General features: G+C 42.5%; 1 protein-coding gene and 1 long non-coding RNA gene across 11 annotated transcripts in view; one reads left to right on the top strand and one right to left on the bottom strand.

Annotated features, from left to right (window-relative positions):
* The window catches only part of col4a5 (collagen, type IV, alpha 5 (Alport syndrome)), a 198,393-nt gene that overhangs the window by 4,957 nt on the left and 171,497 nt on the right, over positions 1-21,939 (bottom strand). For all 5 annotated transcript variants that reach the window (XM_069892754.1, XM_069892752.1, XM_069892751.1 and 2 more), the window contains 7 exons: positions 19,780-19,913; positions 15,935-16,007; positions 12,748-12,819; positions 10,173-10,301; positions 7,964-8,062; positions 5,211-5,423; positions 4,471-4,648 (listed from right to left, as the gene is read on the bottom strand). In XM_069892754.1, coding sequence (XP_069748855.1) covers positions 4,471-4,648; positions 5,211-5,423; positions 7,964-8,062; positions 10,173-10,301; positions 12,748-12,819; positions 15,935-16,007; positions 19,780-19,913 — 898 coding nt within the window. The remainder of the gene's footprint in view (positions 1-4,470; positions 4,649-5,210; positions 5,424-7,963; positions 8,063-10,172; positions 10,302-12,747; positions 12,820-15,934; positions 16,008-19,779; positions 19,914-21,939) is intronic.
* LOC138740302 (uncharacterized) overlaps positions 1-21,939 on the top strand; it is a 52,713-nt gene that overhangs the window by 2,315 nt on the left and 28,459 nt on the right. For 3 of the 6 annotated variants that reach the window (XR_011342812.1, XR_011342817.1, XR_011342814.1), the window contains exons 4-5: positions 414-502; positions 4,408-4,650. This is a non-coding gene — a long non-coding RNA (uncharacterized lncRNA). Of the gene's footprint in view, positions 1-413; positions 503-4,407; positions 4,651-10,391; positions 10,417-10,879; positions 11,244-12,620; positions 13,547-21,939 lie in introns of those variants that run through there. The other 3 variants (XR_011342813.1, XR_011342816.1, XR_011342815.1) reach the window with 3 other exon arrangements.

Below are 21,939 nucleotides of genomic sequence, written 5' to 3'. Positions count from 1 at the left end.
GAACAAAGATGGAGCTGGGGGGGAGTGGGTTTTATGGAAACCAGAGAACCCTAGCCCAGACAGAAGTTGAGGTGTTGTTCCTTCATTTTGTGGGTGAAAGCCTGAAAGTGCATGAGACCATAGACAGACAATTGAAATGGTGGCCACTGGGAGAACCATGTTTTATGGCAGGCAGAGTTGAAGTTGTCTAGAAAAAAATTGATTGGATGACTATGAAAATCCCTCCAATTGTGCTTCTATTATTGTATGCCTTCATGAAGGAGTTGGGCATTGTTTGTAAGAAATATTTGAGTACAAAAGTTACTTCTAAATTTTGCAAGGTCAATGTCTCAACAATTACTGGACACAACGTTGGCATCTGGTTTACCGTGGCTCACCTTGTCTCCTTCCTTTCTCATTGTTTAAAAACTCAGGATTCTGGCAAGCCAGAAGTCATCTCAGACCAGTGGAATCTTAAAATCCCCATCAACATTGCACTGGACTGGAAAACATGACTTATAAGGTAGGGAGGCATTGCATTTTGTCTCATTTGTCCTCTTCTATGTTAGGGAAGTTTCATTGTATCTGTACATTCTGTGACCTTAAACTTCATTCATTGCCGAGAGTGGTGTAGGTTAAAATTAGATATTAAACTCTAGATTTAAATACATTAAAAATTCTGTTGAAACTGCCAAAGGAAAAGATCCCATCATATTTTCAGGTTCCAGATTTTCAGAGACTGTAGAAATTGGCCAATAATAGAGAACGGTCATAAATAAATAGATCTTGGTTAACTAGATGTTAAAAATATACATGCAGATCCACCTTTGATTAAAAGTCTATCTTTTTGCATGACATGGAATGCAAAAGAGCCTTTTAAACTTTGGATTTCAGTTTACCAGTCAAAAATAGGAGGAACATCGCCCTCTAGTGGTTTCCCTCTGTTATGCACCATCCTGATTTCGAAATACATCGGCTTAAGCTTCTTGGAATCAGAATTTAATGTTATGAAATTAGTTGTTTTGTGGCAGCATCACCAGTGCAAATATTCATATAGACCACCTTACCAAAAAAAAGTGACAGTCAACGTGAGGCAGTGTTTTTGGTTCATTGATTATTCAGGAATCTGATGGCTGAAGAAGCTGTCCTTGTGCCATTGAGTGATTGTCTTTAAGCTCTTGTACCTCCTTCCCGATGGTAGCAGAGTGAGGAGGTGGTGGGGATCTTGTAGATGTCCGTGATGTCACGGGCTGAGTTAACCACCCTTTGGAATTTATTCTTGTCCTGAATGTTGCCTTGTCTGTACTAGACAGTGATGCAACCAGCCAGAATGCTCTCCACAGTACACCTGTGTTTCTTTGGTGACATAGCATATCTCCTCAAGCACTTCACAAAGTATAGCCGCTGGGAGGCTCCAGGACAGATCCTCTAGGAATTTGAAGTTTTGACCCTCTACACTACTGAGCCCATGATGAGGACTGAGTTGTGTTCCCCTGACTTCCTCCTGAAGTCCACAGTCATCTCCTTGGTTTTGCTAACGTTGAGCACAAGATTGTTGGCATGACACCACTCAACGAGCTGATCGATCTCTCTCCTGGACGCTTCCTCATTGCCATTTGTGATTCTGCCGACAACCGTGGTGTCATCGGCAAACTTGGAGATGGCATTGGAATTGTGCCTGGCCACACCGTCCTGGGTGTATAATGAGTAGAGCAGTGGGCTAAGCACGTATCCTTGGGGTGTGACTGTGTTGATAGTCAATGAGAAGGAGACGTTGTTTACAATTTGTACTGACTGTGGTCTTCCGATGAGAAAGTCAAGGATCCATTTGCAGGGTTTGGAGCTTCTTGATCAACACTGAGGAAATAATGGTATTGAAGACCGAGCTGTAGTCGATGAAGAGCAGCATATGTATGAGATGCTGTTTTCAAGGTGATCCAGAGCTGTGTGGAGATCCAGTGATATTGCATCTGCTGTGATAGGCTAATTGCAGTGGGTCCAGGCCTCTGCTTAGGTACATTTTAATTCGGGTATGACAAAGCATTTCATCACAGTAGATGTCAGTGCTCCTGGACGATAGTCATTGAGGCAGCTCACACCACTCTTCTTGGGCACCAGGATGGTTGATGCCCTATTGAAGCAGGTGGGAACCTACAACTACAGCAATGAGAGGTTGAAAGTGTCCATGAATACTCAGCTAGTTGGTACAGATTTTCAATACCCTGACAGATAAGCCATCCGGGCCTGATGCCTTGCTAGGGTTCACAATGATGTTCTGATATTGGCCTCAGAGACAGATATCACAGGGTCCTCAGCCTTCGCAGGATTCTCGTAGGCACTGTTGGGTGCTGGTTCTGAATCCTGAAACTCCCTACCCAACTGCACTCTGGGACTGAGACAGAGTTCGTCACCATCTTTATTGAGGGCATTTAGGGATGCCAGCGAAACCCAGAATCCATAAAATTAGTTTTAAAAATGTTATCCCAGTTGCCCTTCAAGTCACACTTTTCTGACTTGGAAATGTTTTTGCCAATTGGAACTCCTCTTTGTTCTGTGGGGTGACGGTGCGAATATTACGGGAAGGTGTGGATGAAAAAAGAAAGTCAGCAGAACAAGACTGGGTGTCGATTAGGAGGGTGATCCAGTGCCCCAAGGAGTCTGAAATGAACCAATTTTGTAAGGTGCTCCATTCACAACATTAAAAATGGCCACAGGTCAACGTTATTTGCTCTCGTTGCTTTTTATATATTCCTTGGGATTTTTAGCTGATTTAACTCTTTTTTTAAGCACCAAATTCTTATTTTAAATACGTTATTTAAAAATGAAAACCATGATACATAAAATTAATGAACTTAATACAAATGATAAAATAATAAGTATGCATGGCATATAGCAAAAACCCCTCCGCTTTGTGTACCCCTTACCTAAAACCACCCCTAAACTCCCCCTTTTAAAAGAAAAGAAGAAAGGAGATGTAAACTATAATGACATAGATAAATATCGTGGATTGAGACATTTCACCGCAACAAAACAGAAGTATTCAAAAATTTAAACCCATATAATCCAAATAAGGGCTCCAAATTTTCCCATAGAAAAAATAATTATCTCATAAATTATATGTTATTTTGGTATATTAGATCACAATTCTGTATGCCATCAAAATAAGTTCAACTCTAGATCACTGAGCACCAAATTTTTCTGCAGGTGAGATGGTGCTGGCAACTGAATTTTAATGAATTTGAAATGATTGGTATGAGGGGAGTGGTGGTGATAGTTGACTTTTTCATCTAAAAATATCAAGGAAGGAACATTTTAATTCATATTTCAAGATTCAATTTTGGACACCATCAGCAGAAATTGCCCGGTGCCCTTACAATCAGAGAAAGAGAAATAAAAGAGAGTCCCTTCAGAGTCATCGAGAGTCCGTGGATTCGGCTCTATAGTGGTCCTGCAGCCACACAGACCAGTCCAAGCTATCAGCATCCTGAGCACCAGCTCCATCCACCGCACGATGAGGAGATCTCTGCATCCTCTTGGATCCCAGTTCCCCTCCAGCTAGACTCCAGCAGCCCGCAGCCTACGTGCATTCTTCAGCTACAGAGCCCCTCACTGGCCCACTACCATGGCCACCGTCCCTTAGGGTCGTCTCCGCTGCTTCTTAACGGTGAGTGTTCTCCTGCCATTTTGGGCCGATAACTTCACAATTGCAGGATTTTAAAATAAAGCACCGTTGGCTCCTTTATCAGGCTGTTTAAAGCCTATGTGGAGCTGCCAGTAGTTGTACTGGGTGGTAGAACCCTGAGGGGTTGTGCTGCATCTCGTCTCTGCGCTTTCCCTGGGTGTCCACCAACAGCAACGCAGCGATTTTTAAAAAATATCTGCATCATTTGCTCTTTGTTTTATGGTTACTGAAAAAGAGGGTTTTGATTACATTTTTTTCTCTAAATTTTTTATGTGTTGTGCACACATTGATAACGTTATTGGATGCCTGAAATGTGAAGGGAAATTGACACTCATGACAGGAAATGACTAATTGTCAATAGCTGGGGCTTCTGCCAGAAATGGGTGTAATCTATACAAGACAGGCAAAAGTTGCATCACCTGCTTGAATTACACATTAAAAAAATGCACATGGTTCCTTTCTAATCCAGTTTATAGGGATTTGCTTTTCATTCATCTTGGTTGGCTTTTATTTTGGAAATTTTGCCCAAAAAGCACTCTGGGAATACCTTCACAAAATGGGTTTCAGTAGTTAAAGGCAGCAGTTTCCCATTACAATCTAAAGGGTTTCAGGAGAAAGACAATTAATGCTGGCTTGTCAGTGCTAAGATGAGCATGGATAAAGAACAATTATGAAGCTTTATGGTGAAAATGGAGAGGAATGTTGTGTAGCAGGTAATATTTAGACATAATTTTGATCACTTATAGGGCATGGACCATCACACTCACACCATGAAACAGCAGTGATCAGCGTGCTGTCGATTGGCTTACCTGCTGATGAAGGGTCGAATGTTCTCACCGTTTACTGGGGCCATGCTCATCGGCATTGGTTGAGGTGTTGAGAGCCAGTAGGAGTAGTCATTTCTTGAGGCAAAGTTACACACATTGTTGAGGTTACAGAACATAAATGGCATTGTGCTGAAGCGACGCAGGCAGCTCCCAGCGGTTCCTGGAGGAGAGAAGAACAAAAACCCATTGGTGGAAAAATTCAACAGAAGGCCATTTGTGTCATTATGCATGTACCAGTTCCTAAAAAGAACTCTCGTTACTCAATATGTCTGCTCTTATTTCCATCATATTCAACTTCTCAAATATTTATCAAATTTCCATTTGAAATTTACCACTCAATGGATTCCATCATGCTTTCAAAGAAAACATTTCAGATCATAACCATTTGAGTCAAACCATAATTCTGCACTGTATGAACAAATCAGCTTGGTCCCCATGCAAATGCCAGACCTCAATTCATTGTGATTCCCGACTATTTCTACATGGGCAGCAGTTGGCTTTTTTGACCACTTCCATTTCGGTGTTGCACTCCTGTTTTAGTTAGACCCAGACCTATCAAGTATAATATAGTTGCTAGGTATTCTCTCCAGTTAACATGGAAGGGATTTGAATTAAAATGTCATTGGGACAATCTAACAGTGCTATCTTCTTGTGATTCTTTGTGTGCGGTGGTAACATACAAATTGTGCATTCTTATAGTCAAACTCTGAGTCAGTTCTTACCTAAATCTTGTCCGTGTGCTCTCTCATTGCCTTGTACATAAAGCAGAGAGTACCCATTGTAGATGGCAGTAGTTCCAGGAGGACAAAGTGGCACCTCCATTGATTGACTGTGTCGGGTAATCAAGAATCCATGAGCTGAAGAACCAGGTCCAGGAGAGCCTGGTATCCCTGGAATGCCATCTGGGCCAGGAGGCCCAGGAAAACCTCTCTCTCCTGTTAAAGACCATATCCACATGGGTCAGCAATTGAATTAAATAATGGCAGAATTTAGCTAAAATGAATTACATTGTTAGGTAGATAGGATTGTTAAGGCCTATAGGATGCTGGGCTTCACGAGTCAGAGGATTGAGGTCATGCAATTCTACCAATTTCTGGTAAGATCACACTATTGTGTTCAGCTCTGGTCACCTCATTATAAGAAGCTATAGAGAGGGTGAGGAGATTTACCAGGATGTTGTCTGGATTGGAAAAGAAGTCTTATGAGGCAAGGTTAGCAGAGCTGGGGCTTTTCTCTTTGGAACAAAGAAGGATGAGAGGTAACTTAATAGAGGTCTCCAAGATTCTGAGAGGCATAGATAAGGAGGACAGCCAACACCTGTTTCCTAGGGCAGGATCAGCAAACACCAAAGGTCATCTGTACAAAAGTGAAGGGAGGAAAGTTTAGAGGGGACATAAGGGATACCTGTTTTTTTTTTGTTTTTTTTTTAAACACAGAATTGTGTGTTCTTGGAATGCCTTGCCAGGAATGGTGGTGGAGGATGAAAAATTAGGGGTGTTAAGGCACATGGATAAAATTAAAATAGAGCGTTATGAAGTAGGAAAGGTTCAGCATTTTTTGAGGTAGGAAATATATATGTAGGTTGGCACAACATCGAGGGCTGAAGGCCCTGTACTGTGCAGGAATGTTCTAAATGATGGAACAGGCTTACTGGCAGAAATTGAGAGAAAAATATCAAATTTTATCTGGAAAAAAAGAGAATTTCCATTTACAGTGCACTGCATCTCGGTTTACTTTCCCATAATTTCAATGTAAGGAAATGTCTGAAGTTGTAAGGGTTGGGAGGATGGGGTGGAGAGGGAGATCGCAGATGGTATATAATCCCCTACAATCTATTTATGCCTCACTGCGGTTGAAACGGGTAACACCCAAGATACGATTAAGCTTTCATAATGATTTGGTGATACCAACCTTGTCTATTGCCTTGGCAGAGAAATGCACAATGGCTTGGGTTTGGTTCTTTGGAAATCATGCAATAGGCAAAGAATTCCAATTCTTTGGAATGAATTACATTCATTGAATGGATCTGGGGAACATAAAAAGCAAGCGGTGGGGGGGGGGAGGGAGAGGGAGGCGGGAGATGCAGTGGTGAAGAACTCAAGCTGGTGTTGCCACTTTCAATTCCAGTCATGTCCATCCTTTAAGCAAGAGTAGGCCCTCTGACCCTTTGAGCGTGCTTTACCATTCATCAAGATCATGTGCAACCTCAGCATTGACATAACTGAGCTACAATGAAGGACTAATGATCCTCCAAGGACAGCAGCAGTGGCGAACTCTAGAGATTCACTACCATTTGCTCAAAGAAATTCCTCGCCTATGTCTTAAAACTCTGATCTTTTAAATCTTGCCCCCTAAATCTAGGCACTTCAGCTAGGGGGTGAAACATGAAAGTCTGCAGACACTGATTGTCAGCCATACCTCCTCTGAATGCCACGAGACCAGCTGAGTTCCTCCAGCATTCTGTTTATCCTGTTAGGGGAAATATTCTCCATGCATCTACCTTTTCCCACTTTTGGAAAAGCCAATGAGATTGTCTCTCATGATTCTAACCTTTACAGAATAAAGCCTTAATCTACCAAATCTCTCCTCATATATTAAGTATTGTTCCTTGGAACCAGCCTTTACTGATTCCCCTCAAAGTCAAGAACAGCAAAAACTGGTTCCTCAGTCGGGAGACCACATTACTCTGGATCCATACTCATTAAGGCCTGATACAATTTCAATAAGACTTCATTTTTGTATCAAATCTTCTCATCGTGAAGGCCACCTACTTTCCTAATAGCCTCTTACCCCTGCATGTGGTCTTTAGTACACTCGTATCCTTATTTGTCAAGCCTTGCATTACTTGATTCACAGGGGTAAATAGCTTGTTGAACCTTTTTGGATAGTTTATGAGGAATACAGGGTATGCAATCTGGCAAGAATTTTTATGTTTTTTTTACGGGTAGTCCTCAACTTTCGACTGACGTGAGTTACGTCTACCCGCACATACGACCAAATTTTATTTAGAAAAAATCTTTATTAAAACTATTGTACAAGTTCATATTTTGTATTAAAAGTCCCCTCTCCTGGCAGCAGCATGAGGTCCACATTCCCCCCTGGAAGCCCAAGTTCCCCGTTCCCTGATTTATGACCACACCCAAGTTACAACCAATCCTCCCGTCCCCATTACGGTCGTAAGTTGGGGACGACCTGTAGAACCATTGGCAAAAAAAAAACTTGAGGAAAAGTGAACCACAGGAGCACAACAGATAGAGTCATTGTCAGGAACCTGTACTCATGATCTCGGCAAACTTGGTTGATGCCCAGATGTGACATGAAGGTAAACTATAAGGGGGATAAAAATTGACAAGCATCCAATGAAAAGGAAAGTAAAACCTCCTCAGCTCTGGGCTGAAAATTCCTTGGAATTAATATTAACAGGAAATGATCTTGCCACCAACAAATATGAAACATCCATGTTTCCAGTTCTTACCTGGTTCACCCAAAGGGCCTGGATTTCCTTTTGGTCCACTTGATCCATCAAATCCAGGAAGACCACCCTGTCCCGGATCACCAGGGGGTCCTAAAGGGCCTGCGTAAGAGAAATGTTGAATTAGTTTTTTTTCCACACTCCTTTATAACAACAGAAAATAATGCAGTAAACACTCAGCAGATCAGGAAACATCGGAGGAAAAAGAAGCAAATTAACCTTGCAGCCCAAAGCCCTCTTAATCAGAACTGAGCCCGACACTTTTAACACCATCAGTCGTATCGATTGAATATTTTCAGTTTTTATTTCAGATTGCTGGCCTCTGTATTTTTAACATTTTTTTAACATTTTCATTCTCAGAACATAAGAAATAGAGTAGGAGCAGGAGTCAACCACCTGGCCCATCGAACCTGCTCCATTATTCAATGAGACCAGGGCTAATCTGGCCATGGACTTAGCTCAATGGACCTGCATTTTCCCCTTAACTTTTATTCCTGTACTATGCAAAATTCTATCTATCCGTGTCTTAAAGATATTCAAAGAGGCAACTTCCATTGCTTCCTTGGGCAGATAATTCCACAGATTTACCACTCTCTGTAAGAACACATCTCTGTCTTAAATCTACTTCTCGATTCTAGACAATGTCGTCCAGTTCTAGTTTCACCTACCAAGGGAAACTACTTGCCAGTTTTTAAATTCTTTCATAATTTTACCTGTTTCTAACAGATCCCTTCTCATTTTTCTAAACTTCAGTGAGCACATTCTCAGGTGACTTTATCTCTCACCTTATAGGCTAACCACTCCACCATCTCCCCCAAAATCTCAGGGATCAACATGGTGAACCACTTTATACCACCTCCAAAACCAGCATTATCCTTCCTCAAGGAGGCCAAAACATCATATATGTAGTATTCCATGTGCAGCCTCGCCAGGTCCCTGAACAGTTGCAGCAGAACCTCCCTGCTCTTAAATTCTGCTCTCTAGCAATGAAGGCTAACATCCCAATTGCTTTCTTGATTACCTGTTGCACTTGCAAACCAACTTTTTGTGATTCATGTGTAAAGGTACTGCCAAGTTATTCTACATATTTGCAACATTTCACTATTTACATAATAGTCCATCCACTATTTTTTCTTTCAAAATGGATGACTTCACATTTACCAATGTTGAACTTCACCTGCCAGATACTTGCCCACTCACTTAAACCAAGCTCTCTGTGTCCTCCACATAATTTGCTTTTCCACTCAACAAACAGACATGCTGCAAATGTCATCGGCAAACAGTGATATGCTACATTTGATTTCCTCCTCCAAATGATTTATGTATGTTATGAACAGTTGCGGGCCAGCACTCCCTTACCACTGATTGTCTACCAGGGAAACGCCCATTTACCAACTCCATACAAAATTGTTTAACCAATCTTCTCTCCATGCTAGAACACTACTCCAACTCCATGCATTTATGTGGCAGCTTAGTTAATGCCTTCTGGAAATACAAAGATACAAAAGCCACTCGCTCTCCACAGAGCTTGTCACATTCTCAAATAACTTCAGTAACTTAGTTAAACATGACCTGGCCTTCCAGTATCTACGTTGCATCTGCACGATGGATCAATTTCTATCCAGGTATCTTGCTCCTGATCATAATCATTAAGCCAACTGGCCTTTTCAATTCTTCAACTTTTAAGCTGACAAGCCTGTCCATGGCCACATGTTCTGTCAAACCCAATCTGCACGCTCAAACCGTATGACATTAACATCAACTTCTCTAGTTTCTGCTAGCCCACTTCCCGTTCCCCCTCTCTTCCCTATCCCCCTGTCTCCTTTCATTCAGCTCTCCATCCCTTCCCTCTCCATTCACAGAGCCATCCCCCTCATCCTTTGCTGCTGTGCCCTCCCTCCCTTATCCACCTATCTCCTCTGTCTTTGGGTCTGCGCTCCTCCTCCTGCCCCTCCTCACTATTTTGTTCGGGCACCTGCCTACATTTTGCTCATACCTTGATGAAGGGCTCAAGCCCAAAACGTTGGTTATGTGTCTTTGCTACATAACGTACATTGATTGACCTGCTGAGTTTCTCAAGCTTTGTGTTTTTACTGGCCTACAATAACCTGCCCTTGGTCTACAAACTCCTTAATAGAAGAGCAATGATTCTGACTTGTATCTTGCATGTACACATATGGGCTCACAAAGGTTCAAGTTAGAGTTGTTTCACCTGGAGGTCCTGGAGATCCTGGAGGTCCAGGTAATCCTTTAGGACCAGGTGAGCCGGGTGTTCCTGGTAAACCTCGTTCTCCTTTTGTGTATGGAAATGGCCTCGATACCCCAGGTGCACCAGGAAGGCCTGCAAAATGACAGTCAAGGGTTCAAGTGGGAAAGGACACTGCGCCTTCCCCATGATAACATGTGTTGGTTTTCCCTTTATGTTATCCAGAACATTCCATCATCATTAGCATTCAATAACATCCCACAAAATGGACTTTGGAAATTAATATTTTTTATTCAATGAGGAATTTATTCAATATACAGCAAAATCCCTGTTATCTGGAATTCAAGCAACCAGAGAAAAAAAAGGTAAAAAATATGTGTTTAAAATTGGCACCCCTCCCTCGGTGATTATTTTGCCAATTATACAATCTCAAGCAACTGGCAAATTCATTTATCTGGCATCTACCAATCCCCATAGGTGCTGGATACCAGGGGCTTTTCTGTACTTGTTCTTAGACCTTTCTTTGCAACCTATCTAAAATTGACCCGATGAGGATGATGAGTCTGTTCTAGGTGAATGAAATGAAACCCTCTTTCCGTTTTTCAAAGTGTACAGAAATTGTTTGTCTCATACAAATTCTGAAAGTTTCAGTAAATAAACATTGAAAATTGTTTAAAGATTTTAACAGAAAGGAAAGTGTACTGCTCCCACAGGCACCCATCATGAGGCATCTTCAGTGGAACTGCAGCAGCCAGACTCAAGCTAAACAAATACAGTAAAATCCGCATTATCTGGCACTCAAGCAACTGCAAAAAAAAATGAGGAAATAAATTGATTTAAAAATAAATAAGAATAAGCGAATTTTTAAATAAAAGTTTAAAAATTGTAAGTAAAGGTTCTTTGAAGCATCATACAGTCCCATGGGAGCAAACATTCAGCCAGTGGAGTGCCCCAGTCGTGCCCAGTGCTGCAGCTATTTAAATAAAGTTGTGTTTGAATAAAATGGCGGCGTGCAGGATGAAGAGTCTGCCGATGCCACTGATATGACTCTAGTACGTGTCTCCCTATCCCTGCCTGGTAAGAACTTTTATCTTTATTAGTATTTTATCAAGTATATTAGTAAGACTATATCTGTAAACTTAAAGGAGGGGGGAGAGTAAGTGGAGTGGCTAGCGCAACTCTGCTATAGTACTCACGAAAGGGATTCAGATTTAAATGCGCCAAGGGTCTGACCGGGACACTGGTGTGGAACTGAGTAAGGCTGTCAGTGCACTGAAGGTGCGCCAAGGGCCTGATTGGGACACTGGAGTGGAGGGGAATCGGATTGCACTGCGGGCCTGACCGGGACCCTGGAGTGGAGGTGAGTCAGATTGTGCCAAGTCAGGACACTGGAGTGAAGGCGTCAGGTTGTCATCATGGGGAAGGTGTGCTGAGGGCCTGATTGCGACATTGGAGTGGAGGTGAGTCAGATTGTGCCAAGTCAGGACACTGGAGTGAAGGCGTCAGGTTGTCATCGTGGGGAAGGTGTGCTGAGGGCCTGATCGCGACATTGGAGTGGAGGTGAGTCAGATTGTGCCAAGTCAGGACACTGGAGTGAAGGCGTCAGGTTGTCATCGTGGGGAAGGTGTGCTGAGGGCCTGATCGCGACATTGGAGTGGAGGTGAGTCAGATTGTGCCAAGTCAGGACACTGGAGTGGAGGCGTCAGGTTGTCAACGTGGGGAAGGTGTGCTGAGGGCCTGATCGCGACATTGGAGTGGAGGTGAGTCAGATTGTGCCAAGTCAGGACACTGGAGTGGAGGCGTCAGGTTGTCAACATGGGGAAGGTGTCCTGAGGGCCTGATCGTGACATTGGAGTGGAGGTGAGTCAGATTGTGCCAAGTCAGGACACTGGAGTGAAGGCATCAGGTTGTCATCGTGGGGAAGGTGTGCTGAGGGCCTGATCGCGACATTGGAGTGGAGGTGAGTCAGATTGTGCCAAGTCAGGACACTGGAGTGAAGGCGTCAGGTTGTCATCGTGGGGAAGGAGTGCTGAGGGCCTGATCGCGACATTGGAGTGGAGGTGAGTCAGATTGTGCCAAGTCAGGACACTGGAGTGAAGGCGTCAGGTTGTCATCGTGGGGAAGGTGTCCTGAGGGCCTGACCGGGACCCTGGAGTGGAGGTGAGTCAGATTGTGCCAAGTCAGGACACTGGAGTGGAGGCGTCAGGTTGTCATCGTGGGGAAGGTGTGCAGAGGGCCTGATCGCGACATTGGAGTGGAGGTGAGTCGAGTTGTCAGCGCGAGGAGAGTGGGGTTAACTTAGCAGTTAGCACCATGCTGTTACAGCCACCGGGGTTTGAATTTAAAGGTTGTAAGTTACGGGAATTAGTTGATTAAAGTGATCTTTATATAAAGTCTATGATACTGCTTATTTTTCAAATGGCATTACATTTTGCACTGTTCTTGTCTTTTCAGTAGCGTGGTCTTGATGCACGTGCATTAGTTAGGCATTGGAAGAGTGAATTTTAGTCAACTGGAAAATTCACATGTCGGATAATGGAGATTTTATTGTATCAAGAATAACAAGTTGATTAAAACCTACCTCGATCACCAGGTTGTCCTAATTCACCTGGAGGTCCCTTGGAACCCAAAGGTCCGGGAGATCCTTTCACTCCTGTGAAGCAAGTGAGATCTTGGATGAAACCACATCTTTCAACAAAATTCAATATTTACCTAATGAGCAATTCATGTATATGACTGTACATTGCACTGAGAAATTAGGCCAGATCACACTGAAGGAGGCTCATGTTGTAGCTCTGGACTCACCATCGAGTCAGGGAATATTCCGTAACCTACTAAACCAAGGGGTAATTGTGCTGTCTAGAGGCCCTCTTCCCACTCACGCCTTGATCCAAACAGCTGGGGGGAGAGTGTGGGGCCTGCAGGTTGCCTTGAGGATAATCCAGACCAATGACTACAAGGTCAAACAATGATCTTAGTGCTCAAGTTCACATCTTTCAACTTCTGTGAAAATATACACCAAAAAATCTGCCAACTTAAAACGTCTGGTTTCTGTTTGTATTTTGCATTTCTAACAGGTACGCTAAGTTTCAGTGGCTTACCTCTATGAATTTAATATGACATGACACATCTTATTAAAGGCCAAGTGGGATTCAGGGGTTGAGCACTTACCCCTCCACCTGATGTGTCCATGTGTATGAACATTCATGTGAATGTTTTGTGTCCCTCTTCTTCCAACACATCAATATCTATGTTGATACTTCAATATAGTTCTTAGAAAAGGGTGGTGGGGTTTGCACTATTGGGAATGCAGTTTTAAAAATGAGACACAAAACTCAAGCTCACTGTGTCCTGCCAAATAATCCGTAGGATATTTTTAAATAAAGTTCTCACTCTAATATCCTGGACATTATTTATCTTTCACCCAGCATTATCGCAGCTTACGAAGAAGCCCTTCCTGTGTGTAACTTGGTCTGCTTTATTTTCCATGTTACTCGGTGAATTCAATTCAAAAACATCTAATCAACCGTGAAACATTTTGGGATGTACTAAGATCATGAAAGATAGGTTTTTTTAAAAAAAGATCCCTTAGAAGCAGGGTTTGAATCAAGCATGTCTAATATAGGGTCTAGTCAGTCACTTTTCTTCCCTATACCCACACTAATAAATCTAGATCATAACTAATCAAAATGTTTGGTGGAAAGATGGCCAATATATGCAAGTCAATTATTTAAAGAATTATAAACAAAGTGGAAAATGGGGATGAGCGCTGCAAAGAGGCAATGATCTTGGGCTGAGAGATTGGTGCACATGTGGATAAGGTGGTGAAGAAAGCTTATGGTATGTTGGCCTTTATGGATCAGAGCATTGAATATAGGAGCTAGGATGTTATGTTAACATTGTACAAGGCATTGGTGAAGCCAAACTTGGTGTTCTGTGTTCAATTTTGGTCACCAAAGTCTAGGAAAGAAATCAACAAATTGGAGAGTGCAGAGAAGATTTACTAGTATGTTGCTAGGGTTACAGGGTCTAAAAAATGTTGGGTCTTTATTCTTTGGAGCATAGAAGGTCAAGAGGGGATCTGATTGAGGTATTTAAAATTATTAGGAGTATAGATAGAGTTGACGTGGAGAGGTTTTCTCCTTTAAGAAAGGGGGAGACACGAGTGAGAGGACATGAGTGGGAGTTTGGGGGCAAAAGTTGAGAGGAAACATGAGGGGGGGACTTCTTTACTCAGAGAGTGGTGGGTGGGTGGAATGAGCTTCCTGATGACATGGCGGAAGCAGGCTCGATAGTAGCATTTAAGAAGAAGCTGGATATGTATATGGTTGGGAAAGGAATGGAGGGTCATGGGTTGAGTGTAGGCCAGTGAGTTTAGGTGGGCGTAAGTGCTCGGCATGGATGAGAAGAGTCAAGTTGGCCTGTTTCTATGGTGTAATTGTTATATTATTATATATGGAAAGAGAAAATTGTAGAGCCTCAGGAGTAGATTATGACTTGGACTGTACAAGGGAAGTGACTGTAAGGGGACAAGAAATTCAGTGCATCAGTGGGGAAAAGTGTGAGGAGCAGTGTGGAAAACATTGTCAAAGAATGGAAACCAACTACAGGGAAGGAGGCGTGTTTAGGGCAGGCACCAAATAATTTTGGAAGTAAAGATAAAACAGAAACTTACCTTTGGGAAAACTGATGCATCCTCAAACACCACCAGAGCAAGCTTTAACAATTTCTCACAAGTAAATCTGGTCAACCATGATTACATTCATTCAATAACAGTCTTTGTTACTCTATAAATAAGTTCATTTATGATTGGCCCAGAAATTTGAAATCAAAATGAAGAATACTGGAAATACTCATCAGATCATGCAACATCTATGGGGAGAGAAACAGAATTAATGTTCCAAGTCAGTGACCTTTCAGTAACATTTAATCGGTTTTTCCCTCTACAGATGCTGCCTGATTTGCTGAGTATTTAAAGAATTCTCTTTTTTTGCTCAATAATTTATCAGTGGGACGAATGCTTGATCATATTAGATCCCAATCCAAAGTTGGTAAGCTTTAGGCCCATATCACAACTGAAAAATCAGTGCCATGCAAGGCAATTATGGTCTGCATTTGTTTAGGCTGTGTTGCTCGGCACCGTTCTGTTAAACCTTTCACTTTAAAAATTAATTCAATAAAAATATTGTACTTAACAATACAGAATATGGAGATCAGTTGAGGTCTAATTGTAAGAGCAGGTGATCTATATGTTCAGGGCAATTTCCATGTTCAGTGACTGCAAAATCTGAACATTTTATCTGCATGGCTTTAAAACAAAAGGTCATATAGCAAAGTACAAGTTCTTCAGCTCACTGAGTCTGTGCAGAACCATCTTTACACTATTGCGACACTATTCCCATTTGATTTTCCCCACATTACCATCAACTCCTCAGATTCTATGGCTCACCGACACACCCGGGGTAAATTCGCAGTAGCCAAAATACCCCAGCAACCTGTACCTCTCTAGGACGTGGAAGGAAAACAAAAGCACCTGAGGGAAATGCACATGGTCACAGGGAAAATGTGCTGGCTCCAAAAAGGACGTCAGGGGTCAACGCTGGATACTGGACCTCAGCTAACTGTGCTGCTGTGCTAACTAGTGGTGCATCAATTATGGGGCGAGCAATTATCAAATCCTTTGCATCATAGATATTTTTATCTGTAGCATTTTAAAGAACTGTTTCTCTGGACCCCCTGGAGGAAAAAAACTGGTGCCTTTCTCTTACCTGGGAACCCTGGAAGACCTGGTAGACCTGGGTCTCCTTTTGGTCCAGTGAACCCTGGTGGACCTGAGTTTCCCTGAAATGATGAGAAAATAAACAGTTTTTAAAATTGTTTCTAAATAGCTTGAGAAGTTCAGCAGGTCATCCAGCATCCATAGGAAGCAAAGGGTATTTACCAATATTTCAGGCCTGAGCTCTTCGTTGAGCAAAAAGCAGACAGGTGCCCGAATAAAAAGATGGAGGGAGGGGAGGACAGGCGAAGTGGAAAGAGGTCCATGGTGGACATGGGTGGAAGGGCAGACAAGGAAAAAAAAACATTTTGAAGGGGGAGGGGCAGCTCCCTGAAATGGAGAGGAAAAGGGTTGGGTATCTGGAAGAATGTATAGAGAAAGTGAAACTGACAAGGAAGGGGCCTTACTAAAACCAGAGAAGTCGATATTAATGCCATCTGGTTGGAGAGAGCCCAGATGGAATTTTCAGTGTTGATCCTCCAACCTGTATACGGCCTCAGTTTGACAGTGTGTGACAGAGGTTGGTGAGGGAATGGGGCATGGAATGGAAATGCTTGGCCACTGGGAGATCCCCGCTATTGCAGCAGATAATGCAATAACATTTTTTTGCAGACCAGACACATTCAAAGTAGTTCAGATTTGGGAATGGGCCTTAAAACAGGTATTCATTCAAACCTATGCAAGAATACCCAAAAGTTTAGAAACCAAACCAGTCTCCAAGAGTTTACCAAAAAACCTTAAGAGTGAATATGATTACATCTAAAATAAAACCAGAAAATGCTGCAAGAGCTCACCAAGGTCAGGCATCATTTCTGGAAAGCCAAACTAATGTTACCATTTAAAAAATTTAGACATACAGCACGGTAACAGGCCCTTCCAGCCAACGAACTCCTGCTGCCCAATTAATCTGCATTCACGTTCCACTAGTCGCTATGTTAACCGTAAGCTAATGGTTCTAATGAAAGAAAAACAGTAATTCTGTGTCTCTACAGAAACTGCCAGGGTTGTAATGCATTTCTGTCACTTTTTTCATCTACACAAAAATAATCAGTGAGAAAAGTGCCTGTACGTCAAGGGCTTTCTAAAGTTGCTGTACTTTGTACAACTTTACAATTGAAATAGCAAATGCAAAACGTACAAGCTAGTTTTGTTTTTGATTACACTCTTTTGCATCCCCTTCTTGCTATAAATTACTGCCTTCAAATAATTCAAGCATGTTTATCAACACAGGACCTGTGAGGTAGTTCTGGGAGAACATTTTGCTAAAAGCAAGTATGGAATCAACATTTGAGTTTCTCTGAATGGGAAGGAGTGTTAACTATGTTAACACTCATTCACCAATTTCTCCAGAGCATGCGGCTCATTTATGCCTGCACATAGTGGGAGAAGGAAAGTCTATAATTTGGTAGCAACATGGCTGAAAGTAAGGAGATTGATGTAATGTTCTGTGTGCTTGGTCTCTCTTCCTCTCAGGCAGAGGCGCTATTGCAGAGGCCAATTTTTAAAATCTCTTTCTACAATAAAACACTTCAAAATCACACATAGTAAATAATGACCTCTTCAGCCATGTTCCCTCATCTCCCAATTCCTATAGGAAGCAATGCATCACTTGGCTGATGGAAGGTTATCAATTTTGGCAAGAAGAATGAGGAACAGAATGGAGAGATGCCACAAGATGCTGCAATATGGCAGGATCTCAATATAATCTTTAAGTGAGATGAACAAAGTAAGAAGAATAAGATGTGACCTTTATGGAAGCAAACAAGGCTCTGGCAGGTTTGACCTACTTGGAGCTGAAAGTATGTTTCTTTTTATGAAGGAGTTTTGAACTAACAGCCATAGTTTCAGAATCAGCCGTAGATTGTTTAGGACGGAGATGAGAAGCCATTTCTTTTCTCAAATTAAAATATGGGACCTCATGGATAATGATACATCAATTATTACCTGACATACGTACAAAACTGTCATTGGACAAAAAATTCACATAACTTTGGAAGCAGGGTTTGACGGATCTAGGACACGTTGGCACCAGACATTTTAAGCTGGAGATTTTGGCCCCACTCACTGTCTGCTGGCCAACTCCATCCCACTGCACTGCCTGAACCCCTAGTGTTGCTGCTCCTCCAGCAAAGAAGGGATTTTCGCAGCTTACAGCGATATGTTTAACTTAGTAAAAAGTCAGGGAACAATAAAAATGAGGGCTTTTGGTAAATTATAAAAATATATTTATTGTAAATTATTGTAATGTGGCGGTGTGAGCAGTGGAAGAAACACAGCCACCACGTTGAAGGTCGTTAACGACTGTTTTTATTCACATTCAGCGCGCCCTTTTAAGGGCAGCATGAGCTCAGTCACCTGGTGCATCGTGATGTCATAACCGCTGCCCAGGGTGCGCGCTGGAAGGGATACTGGAGTCAGAGGGAAACCTCTGACGACGCCATTTCCCCATGGGTGCCCCGCGGCGATACAAGCGGGGCTGGTTCGCCATGAGGATGTGCGCCGCCACAGTAAGTTAATTACATATAATGGAGTATATAATTAATTGAATTTAAAATTATTTAAAAATTAAAAGCGCTCATTAAAAACAATCCAGTTGGTGTAACAATTATTAAAAACTGGATTATTGTCAAAATTATGGGCAAGGCCTTGTAAATACTTTTAATGGTTCTTTCTCTCCATATTAGCGCTTTATAATAGGTGATTTTTAAGTGATTATTTATCACTCAATAAGCACGTAAACGTTGATGATCATGTGATAAATCACATGACCAAGTGATTAACTGTATAATAAATAATAGATTATTTGTATGATCATTTCATACTATAATAATATATCCAAAATGTTTGCTGGGGGAGTGGTTTCCTGGGGAAGTGTGGGGGGTGGGGGGGCAGGGGGAAACGCTGAGGTTTCAGGCTGTTGGGGGCCGGGCAAGCATCAAACAGGAACATAAGTATAACAATAAATCCCAAAATGCTTCTGAAATGCAGCGTCGCCAGGGCTGCCGGGCCAGTGCCAAAATGTGGGCGCCAAAATGTTCGAAGAGGTTCAAAAGTCTTTTTATTTGCCAAAATGTGGGCGCCAAGATATCCAATTTCAGGGTTTGACAAGAGTACTGAGGAATGTGGAGGCTGTACCACTGGGATAATCTCAACCAGGACTGTGCCAAGATCAATGTTCCAGCAAGTCATGTAACCAAGGATGCATAAAAGATTTTGAATTAAGAGAGACATTGAATATTTTTAAGATAGCCACATGAAAAAGGCGAAAGATGATGTATGGGAATATGGATCTGAGATTACAGTCAGATCAGCTATGATCTTATAAAATGGCAGAACATCTGGTTAACTCCTGCTTCTAAATGTTTGTACATAAAAAGAGCTGGAGTCACTGTTGATGTTAATCTAAAACAGGTACATTTGGGATTGCAGGGGAGTTTAGGATTGGCCAGGAACTACATTTAAAAGGGAGATTCCATCAACCATGATCTCATTCAATGGTAGAACAGATTGAAGGGGGTTATATTTCGTAGCAGGTTCCCCAAATTCCATCAACCATGATCTCATTCAATGGTAGAACAGATTGAAGGGGGTTATATTTCGTAGCAGGTTCCCCAAATTCCATCAACCATGATCTCATTCAATGGTAGAACAGATTGAAGGGGGTTATATTTCGTAGCAGGTTCTCCAAATTAATACTCAGTCTCTTCCATTCCAGTTAGTGAGGCTTGAGTTTAATTTCATAGTTCAGTCTCTTCTCTGTTATTTGTTTTGTAAATTCTCCAGGTTTGGAGGTAACAGATTTTAACAGACACCAAAGAGCACTGAATCATCACTTACTGGTAGTCCTGGTAAACCATTTTCTCCTTTTGGTCCGGGATATCCAGGACCCCCTGGAAGTCCAGGGTTACCCTTTTCTCCTTTGATGCCCCCTATTCCTGGGGGGCCAGGAGAACCAATTAGTCCTGGTGGGCCTATAAACATGAACATATCATTAGTGTTTAATAGATGTAGAAGGAGAGAAATTAAATCAATTACTGGCCATAATCTGGACAATTCACTTTGCACAATTATAACTGAAGCTATTGTATACAATTCTTAACAAATGGATCAAAGAAAAACAAATCAATATATTATTTTTCACACAGGAACTCTAAACCATTTATATACATATTGTTTTTCCCAAAGTTTCCTCTATGGCGCCCAAAATATCTTTGCCACTTACCAATGTGTCAGACTCTCTGACCTTTCAGGCAATGCACAGAAAATACTGCCATTGTGCCTTTTTTTTTGAACCTGGCAAGCATTTTGAAGAAGGGTGACGTGGGAATAATTAGTAACTGGAATACTTGGAGATGTCAGAGCTGCAGAGGCCAGTAGCGTCTCTCCAACAGGTTACAGAATCAACATTCTATGCATCAAAGCGGTTACTTCCAAGTTATCAAACAGTGTCATTTCCCCATAGCCTTGCAAAAACATTTTGTATCAAGCTATTTTTGAATTCTTCTCTGTGGCGATTTCCATTAGTCATGTCTGGATCATAACAACTTGATTCATAAAACAAGCTAAAGTTTTATATTAAAGTATATATATATGCAGCTGTGGAGGTTGATCCCTGATTCAATAGGCTGTGGCTGACTCAGTGTCTGTTGTATTCCTGCCGGATCCTCGTGTCTTCCTTCATATCAAAAAAGCTATCAATAGCAGTCATTAATCTATTCAGTGCCTGAGCAACCACAGCTCTCTATAGCTTCACGCTTTTTCTTCAGTGTTACCATGAGCATATGGGGACTCTTTGGTTGGGGGGGCAGAGGGGTTGATTTCCCTGAAATTTTAATACGGGGCCTGCACTGCGCCTGAGCTGCCTTGCATCTCACCTCCAGGTCCAGACACAGGACGCTGCCTCCTCCGTGAACCGGCTGCTGGCGCAGGCACCAGTCACAAGAGGACTGTCCCCAACCGCTCCGACCCCGCTCTGACTGAGGCCGAGACTTGTATCCTTCCCCATGCCCAGGGGGCGGGGAGGCCTGTTGCTGTAGGAATGACGCTGGGTAACACTACACAGACCCTCTAACATCATCACACAGAGACGCAGGAAGTTCATGAAGTTATTCCGTACATCCGCAGCGATACGGCACCTAGGTTGTACCCACCCTGTCACATGACAGCCAGGCCCGGTATATGCACACGAACATCACAAGACCTGAACACTGATGCTGAGTGATGTTGTCCTAGCAACAAGCCAGTTCCCAGAGGAGGCCATAGCCCATGACCAGACCCCGGGTTGAAGGTGAGATGTGTGGGATCCTGGGTGTGAATGCGCCCAGGGCTGGGATGTGCTTATCTTTTTGCTTTCTCTTTCTGAATTTTTTTTCTTCTTTTTTTGGCCAAATTTTCCCCACTGTTTTGTCCGAATTTGGGAGGGTAGTTGCCAGAGGTGGGGCTGGAGGCTGAAACACGAGCGGCATTTAAGAGACTCTTAGACAGGTACATAGATGAAAGAAAAATAGAAAGTTACAAGGTAGGAAAGATTTAGTAATTTTTTTTTAGTAGGAATACATATGTAGGTCGACACAACATTGAGGGTTGAAAGGCCTGCACTCTGCTGTAATGTTCTATATTCTATGTTAAAATCATATATTTTTTAGTTGATGTATTATGAATATTCTTTGGCTTGGCTTCGCGGACGAAGATTTATGGAGGGGGTAAAAAGTCCACGTCAGCTGCAGGCTCGTTTGTGGCTGACAAGTCCGATGCGGGACAGGCAGACACGATTGCAGCGGTTGCAAGGGAAAATTGGTGGGTTGGGGTTGGGTTTTTCCTCCTTTGCCTTTTGTCAGTGAGGTGGGCTCTGCGGTCTTCTTCAAAGGAGGTTGCTGCCCGCCAAACTGTGAGGCGCCAAGATGCACGGTTTGAGGCGTTATCAGCCCACTGGCGGTGGTCAATGTGGCAGGCACCAAGAGATTTCTTTAGGCAATCCTTGTACCTTTTCTTTGGTGC

This window comes from Narcine bancroftii, chromosome 8 (genome assembly GCF_036971445.1).
Source record: "Narcine bancroftii isolate sNarBan1 chromosome 8, sNarBan1.hap1, whole genome shotgun sequence".
Taxonomy (NCBI): Eukaryota; Metazoa; Chordata; class Chondrichthyes; order Torpediniformes; family Narcinidae; genus Narcine; species Narcine bancroftii.
Note: the sequence above shows the minus strand (reverse complement) of the source record. Positions and strands in the feature narration are given on the sequence as shown.